The sequence below is a fragment of the Impatiens glandulifera genome, chromosome 4, assembly GCF_907164915.1.
Source record: "Impatiens glandulifera chromosome 4, dImpGla2.1, whole genome shotgun sequence".
Classification (NCBI taxonomy): domain Eukaryota; kingdom Viridiplantae; phylum Streptophyta; class Magnoliopsida; order Ericales; family Balsaminaceae; genus Impatiens; species Impatiens glandulifera.
The window spans coordinates 18,109,549-18,117,037 of record NC_061865.1 but is presented as its reverse complement, the minus strand read 5'-3'; the positions used below and the strand labels follow the sequence as shown (position 1 = coordinate 18,117,037).

The following is a 7,489-nucleotide window of genomic DNA, read 5'->3' as shown; positions in this document are numbered from 1 at the left end:
ATTACTTCAATACAAAGTTTCAAGATTAAAAATCACAGATTCAAAGCAACAAGTTACAATCAGTAGGGTTCATGAAGACAAACCATTAGAATGCCCTAAGCCACAAACAAAACAATGCATAGATTTACAGATTAAACCATTTCCACACATCCATGAACACAAATTACACAGCATGGATGAAATGGAAACACAAACACAATTACTCAAAAATATATTAAGCGCAAACAAAAATAACTTATATATATTTGAAAATGGTAATATGATGGATTAAGGAAAGAAAGCCACACATAAGTTGTTGGACAAAGAAGTCAGATATGCTTCAGTATGCTAAAATTTGTTAACCAGCAAAACTTTGCCAAAGGTAGTCAGCAACTCACAAAACTTATCATAAAGAAAGATAGAAATAAAAATAAATAAAAAATCAACCAATCTAGACCCACCTTACTATTCATTCATGGGATTCTACAGCAATTGATTGGGTCTTCACAATCTCCTCAATAACAGCCTCTGCAGCAGTAGCAACATTAGTTGATACAACAGAACTATCTTCAACCAGAACTGAAGGAACCGCCAAAGGTGACTCTTTATCATCAACAATCTGTTGAAGACGAATGCAAACTATGTAAAAAGAAGGGAAAATAGGAGAGTAACAAAGTATAAAAATCGCAATGATGTGATAAACTTACCCTCTTGTTATACTGCTGTTGTTTAGCTTTTTTCTCTAGTATAACTTTTTGACGGGCCTCATAAAATCCAAAATCATCCAGGATGCATGTCTTGCTTGAGTGGCTCTTGAAGATCTTCAGCATTTCAATCCCTTGTTCCAGTTTAACCTGTAGAGACAATAAAACATCAAGAATGTAGCGCAAACTTGACTAACACATCTTTTGCATTAAATTTTTTAAAATGTTACAAAAGATAAAGTAAGGATATTTTAGTTGCTGATTTTAATAGTAAATTGATTGTTACTAGAATAAAGAATTATTTAGATTATATCAAATAACCCTTGAAACAAGTCTCAATATACCTCTTGAGTGTCTCTACTATTAGTAACAGGCTTGTTCTCATTGTTTGCAAGAATAATATGCTTGAATAGGCTATTTGGTGTGTCCTTCACGATCGACCATTTGACTGTGAAGCAGCCAGTCCATTTGTCTTGTTGCCAATATTCAACACTGTTATCAAAGTCAACAGTGTTGGTCATCTCTGCAACTCCAACAAACTGCCCACTTGCATTTACCTGTATCCATTATGAGAAAAATAAGCATGACAAATAAGCAGCAACTATTATAAGCCTATTTCATAATAAACTTCAATATTTATACTCACAGAAAAAAGTAGAAACACAGGGCAACCTCCAGCCACCTCTTGAGCTTCTCTGTAAGCAGCATCGAGCTTTTTATTTCCATTCGGTGTGCTTGCCCACACTCCATATTTGACACTCTTGTGCACATCATCCTCACTATAGGACTTAATGATAAAGAACTTAGCATTTTTGTAAACTTCAGGGAAATCCTCTTTGTTATATTGATCCAAATCCAATATAGCAGATAATTTTTCCTCATTATTTTGTTCAAGCTCCATCTGATTCTTGAATGGCTTTGTTCTAGGTCCTCGATTCAATTCATTTAATCCATCATATGCAGTCGCATTACTAAAGCAGCCATTATCACGACCCTTAGGCTTCCACCTGCTATCGATGCCCATCCATCCACGTCCATTAATTTTTCGATCATAATTTGATAGACCATATCCACCATTCCTAAAAAAGTTTGCATATTGATTGTATATCCTGCTGTTTGGATACATTCTGTCCATGAGTCCAGCTTGGTTCATTCCAAGAGTTTGTCTAGGTTGCTGCATTTCATTTAATAATAAACACAACAAATGATTAGAACAAACTGGAGGAATATGTTTATAAAGTAAAAGTGTTGAACAATAAGAAAACACCATAACAATAGTCAAACAGAAAGTGCATCTGATTAACATGATAGAATGTGATATTCACTCAATGTGGCAGAATGAATAGGATTCTGGTTCTTACATTGTGTGAGAAAGGATGGAGACTCTGGTTTCTTCCATTTGAAAAATTATTGCCATGAGAACCTGGTGCATACTTTGACTTGACATCAGTAAGTGTAGATGCATTTAGCCATGTTGACTTATGGTGATTTGGTCTAATGGGCTTGGGCATATTTATCAAATTGCCTCCAGCATTCGGCACTTTGGCAGTATCAACAGTCACTGGCATTTGGTCAGCAACTTTTGAAGTGGACACTCCAGATTGGAGTGATTTTGCTTGATGGGGAGCATTTGAACCATTACTTGGTGTTAAAGATTGCTGATAAGCAGCAGAAAGGTATTGGTAATACAACTGAGATTCATGGGATATGTTGGGAACAGGAGAACCAGGTGGTGGATATGCACCATATGGCGCATAACCATATCCTTGTGAGTACAAATTATTATAAGCACCCTGTAGAAGAAAGATAATCAGTAATTATTGACAGAAGCTAAAAAGTACTTAATTTGGCTTAGCACATGAATCAGATATAAGATTAAACAAATACCTTTGAACAATGTATACCCATCCAATGATGAAAAACATTAAGCAGCATTTAAATTATAAAATCAGAGTATAATGCAAGCACTAAGTCAATGACAATATTTATACTTGTCCTAATCCACAAATAGAGAATGGAAACCTAACTCAAACTTGAAATTACAGGTTCAATTCCAATAATAACAAAAGATATCGACACTAAAGTAAACTTTCAATATATTGTAAAAGATAAGATGCCTTGGCACTCTTGAACCTAAAATATACATTTCAAACAATTATTGTCTGTAATCACATGTATCATAAAATCTGAACCAATAGTACACAAATACAACTCATGCATTTACACATATCTAAATCAATCACCAAACCAGATTCACAATTTTATGTTGTTTGTATATACAATACCAAGGTCATCTGATGAGATAATTCTGCTATTTAAAATGCAGACCATATTCAGATTCTTTGAAAGAAATGCTAAACAACTGTAACTTACATGAGGCATCTCGAATCCATCTTTGTTGGGGAACCTGTAATCCCACTCATTACCTGAAACATGATAACAAATGAACAATAATATTAATCTACAAAAAAGAGACAGCAGTACCTAACCAAAAATATATATGTTGTTATTCGTAATTGAAACATTTAACTACCTCCATAATAGTATGGGTAAGCATTAGGAAGGTATAACATGTTAGGATCAACGTAATCATGGAGTAATGGAGTAACAGATCGTTCATAAGGCTTGTTCAAGCCATTTGCCAGAACACCAGAATTGTACTGAAACCCATGAAATATAAGGTCAGATAAATCTGAAATAGTTAACCATCCCATAAGCAAAAGAAATTTTACCTTCTTCCCCTTGTCTGCAACTTCTGTTTTTGCTTCAGGGTTCAGGTTCAACTTCTGCATATACTCTGCAGCTTCTATGCACAAGTAAAGGTAGCCAAAAACCCATAGATCCAGATACAAATAAAATGATATCAAAACCCATATAACCACTTAACAAACCATATAACACTATGTAGTCTAGCAATTAATTAACATTACAATGCATGAAATCGACCGATCTGAAATCCGAATGTAAAAAACTGTTCTTTCGTTAGAACCTCCTGATACATAAACATAAACCCTAACAAAACCCTTAAAGACGAATACTTTTAAGCAAAAGACGGATCTATCTACACACCCATAACAAAACAATAAGCGGGTCTGAAGAACTGCATGAACAATCGATAAGAGAAATGAAAAACAAATAAAAGAACAAGCTAAGAACAATAGATGAACAGTAAAGGATACGATCAGCAGGAGGAGCCACGGAGGCCATGACAGATCGATTGAAGACGAAGATGAACTCAGAAACGCCTGAAACACAAGCAGGAAGAAGATTTCAGATGGAGAATGAAACAGCCGCCGCCAAAGAAGGGAGCTTTGTGAAAAGGAGTGTAAAGATTACTGTGTAGAGAGAGAGAGAGGGAAGGAAATTTCTGAAATATGAAAGCGGCGATTCAAATAGCACCAGTTCAACACCGGGAATTCATGGCGGTAGTTGTACTAGTAGTAATTTTTGGTTTTTTCATTTTACTTCACAATTCGAAACCCTAATCACAATTGGACTCATTTTATGGGCTTTATCCTGTGGTGGGCTTTTTTAGTTTTTTTGGAATTAGTTGTAAAATTCAGATTTTAAATAAATATAATTTTCTTTTGAAATAATGATAATAATAATAATAGTAAATAAATATAAAATGATACTCTTTCTTATTTATTTTATAAATATTTCATTCTTATTAAATTTTAAATTAGAAAATATATATATATATATATTAAACTACGATAAATTTATAAAAATTAAAATCTAAATAAAAAATATTAACAATTAAGTAATTTTTTAAAAACAAACTCACTTTAATTTTAATAACCATGTGTAATCATTACAAACTATTTTGAGAGATGCTAAAAATTGTATTAAATGATAACACACAATATAACAAAAATCTATAACGATGTTTAATTTTGAAAGTGTTCAGATTAAACTTAAAATGGTTAAAAATAAAATTAAAAATGATATAGGTATGTTTTGAATTTGCAACCTAACAAAAAAAAAATAAGTACAACTTTTTAACCAACTAGACTAATATCACTTTATATTTTAAATTCAACAACAAATTTAATGAACGTGGGACGTTGTAACAATATATTTTTATCTGTGTGCATCGCACGGGGATCTTCCTAGTTAATATAATGACTCTTTATTTACAAATAAAAAAACAATTTCAAATTTGACTCTTCATCTCTTTGTTATTAAGAATGGAATGAGTACAAATTTAAAGAATAATTACCAACACAATTAAAAAATATAAGTAACAAACTACCTAAAAAAGTTGGAAGTGTCATTTGAATTAAGAAAAAAATCGATTAAAAAGACGCCACAACTATCAAAAATACAAAACAATCTTGAATTTTAGTATGAAAAACACGAAACACAATACGACATTAAAAATATATCGAATACAATAATACTTCAATATCATGTGAATGCGAGACATTGAGTTCAAGTAAGAATGATTTGAGAAAAGTTCTTAGGATCAAATTTAAATCGAGAAATTAAGTAATTGAACCATATTAAGGAACATCCAAATTGAAAACTTTAATTTCGATTCATGACATGAACTGCAACGTGAATGGAAGTTTATAGTGAGTTGGAGAACACTCCTAGACCCTTGCTAAAAAATTTGGATGAATTATAACTAATATTGGAAAGCTTACATAGAAATTTTAATGGTGGATGTAGTTAGTGTTTGATTGATGATTTAGGACTATATTCTTCTATTTTTTTTGGTCGAGAGGTTTTATTTATAAGTTGTCAATGTCAGTTGTTGATCAAGTAGATTAGAAAGAAGTTTTTGGTGCAAAAACTTTAACTCATAGTAATGTAAGGGAAGTTGAATCCAACGGCAAAGAAAAGTTTCTTTATTAGATTTCCAGAGAATGTCAAAGAGTATAGAGTTTAGCTAGAAGAATGTGGAGATAATGTTATGCTAAGTCAAAATATGAAGTTTGACAAATTTGAAGCACACACAATGATGACACAAGTAGTGATTAAGGATTGTCACATTACTAGTTAACACACAATATGAATAAAAGACCAAAAAGATGAAGACTAATGGAAGACACTTATAAATTTAGGTAGAGACATCATTACGCAACTCTCAAACAAACCAAGAAGAAATCATTGTATTATTTTTCAATGTAAGAAGATGAATAAGACCTTGAGTGATATTCATAGTCATGAAAAATAGGCTAGATGAGAGGCTTGATCAATTTAAAAGTAATGATTTAGGTACTTCTTTTATTTTATCTTAATTGTTCATGCATTGTGTATCATAGTTAAGATTAATGAGATGATTGATTTGCTATCTTATTGAGAAAAATTGAGACATTGAATGAGATTCTTAGTCATGAAAAATGAGCTAGATGAGAGGCCCGATCAATTCGAAGGCAAATGAGATCATTGAATTGTCATTTGATGTGAGAAGATGAATGAGACCTTTAATATGATTCTTAGTCATGAAAAATGGGTTAGATGAGAGGCTCGATCAATTTAAATGAAATGACATTTGCGATTTCTTTCGGAGAAACTATGAAGCATGGTGAAAATAATTGAAGACAATTAGAGAAATATGCAGTTCAAGTTTGTTGAGTGTGCAAAGTTCAAGACAAGATGGGTGGCAAATGTTTTGCTAGATCTTGATCTTGAGTAAAAAGATGTCGTTGAATGCCTAATTATTTAGACGATAAAAGTTTGTCTTGGATCTTCTCAACTTCCAATCAATATCTAACTTTGAGAAAGTAGACGATGAATGTTCGTCTAGGGTGTCCTCAGTTTTAGACAGATATCTTATTTTGAAAAAGTATATGATGAAAGTTTGTCTTGGGTCTTCTCGACTTTCGATCAGTACCTAACTTTGAGGAAGTAGACGATGAATGTTCATTTAAGGTGTCCTTGATTTTCGATAGATATCTGATTTTGAAAATGTAAATGATGAAAGTTCATCCTAGATTTTCTCGGTTTCAATCAATATCTTATTTGAGGAAATAGACGATGAATGTTCATCTTAGGTGTCCTCGGTTTCGATAGATATCTGATTTTAAAAAGTAGACGATAAAAGTTCGTCTTAGGTCTTCTCGACTTTCAATTAGTATCTTATTTTAAGGAAGCAGACGATGGAAGTTTGTTTTGGGTGTCCTCAGTTTTTGACAGATATCTAATTTTAAAAAGGAAAAAGATAGAAGGAGGAGAATCAAGACGATGGTAGGTGTTAAGAAGAAAATATATATTGCTTCAACTACTTTCTCTTCATTCCCTAAATACCTATGTTTAGGTATTTCTACCATTGGTGAAGATACATTTTATATGTATGTACCATCTTTGATTACGATGATGATGTTTTTGAAGGTTTATGTAATCCATTGGATTATAAATCTTAATTTGTAAAAATATTGTATAACCAATTATATGTGATATAGTGGATGATTTAAGCGGCCTAAGGGTCCCGTGGTTTTACTCTTGTCGAAGTATTTTTTACGCTAAAATTCGATGCAGGGTTGTACATCAAGAGGAGCATAATCGAGCAAAAAGAAGTTTTATCAAGAAGGTGATAATGTTGTTGATATAATGGCAGTATCTGGATTTAGGAGCTATGAAGACTTTGCTTGTTGACAAAGCAAATGATGGAAGACAAGAGGGAGATAACTTATAAAACAAGGTGGAGTGTTGAGAATGGATTTACAATATTACAAATATGGTATATTCATGGTACACAATCTTAGTACAAGAAAATAGTATATTCAACAAAAGAAAACTATATCTTTTGGTGTATAATCTTGATATTAGGAAATACAAGTATCTTAAATATTTTGTTA

At 32.2% G+C, this 7,489-nt stretch overlaps 1 protein-coding gene across 1 annotated transcript; it reads right to left on the bottom strand.

Annotated features, from left to right (window-relative positions):
- Positions 1–214: 214 nt before the first annotated feature.
- On the bottom strand, positions 215–4,108 carry LOC124934163 (YTH domain-containing protein ECT2-like). The gene is made up of 10 exons (XM_047474645.1): positions 4,020–4,108; positions 3,863–3,928; positions 3,416–3,489; positions 3,217–3,343; positions 3,057–3,109; positions 2,045–2,476; positions 1,330–1,857; positions 1,028–1,240; positions 687–833; positions 215–598 (listed from the first exon to the last, which is right to left on the bottom strand). Exons 2-10 carry the CDS (start codon positions 3,888–3,890, stop codon positions 449–451), a joined length of 1,752 nt encoding a protein of 583 aa, XP_047330601.1. The 5' UTR covers positions 3,891–3,928; positions 4,020–4,108; the 3' UTR covers positions 215–448.
- Positions 4,109–7,489: the final 3,381 nt, after the last annotated feature.

Bases quoted from the DNA above. Each gene is read 5' to 3' on its own strand.
- LOC124934163 (XM_047474645.1), bottom strand. From the start codon at position 3,890: ATGGCCTCCGTGGCTCCTCCTGCTGATC. The intron at 3,490-3,862 runs GTATCCTTTACT...ACTTGTGCATAG, and splicing joins CGTGGCTCCTCCTGCTGATC to AAGCTGCAGAGTATATGCAG. The intron at 834-1,027 runs GTATATTGAGAC...TTGTCTCTACAG, and splicing joins ATAGTAGAGACACTCAAGAG to GTTAAACTGGAACAAGGGAT.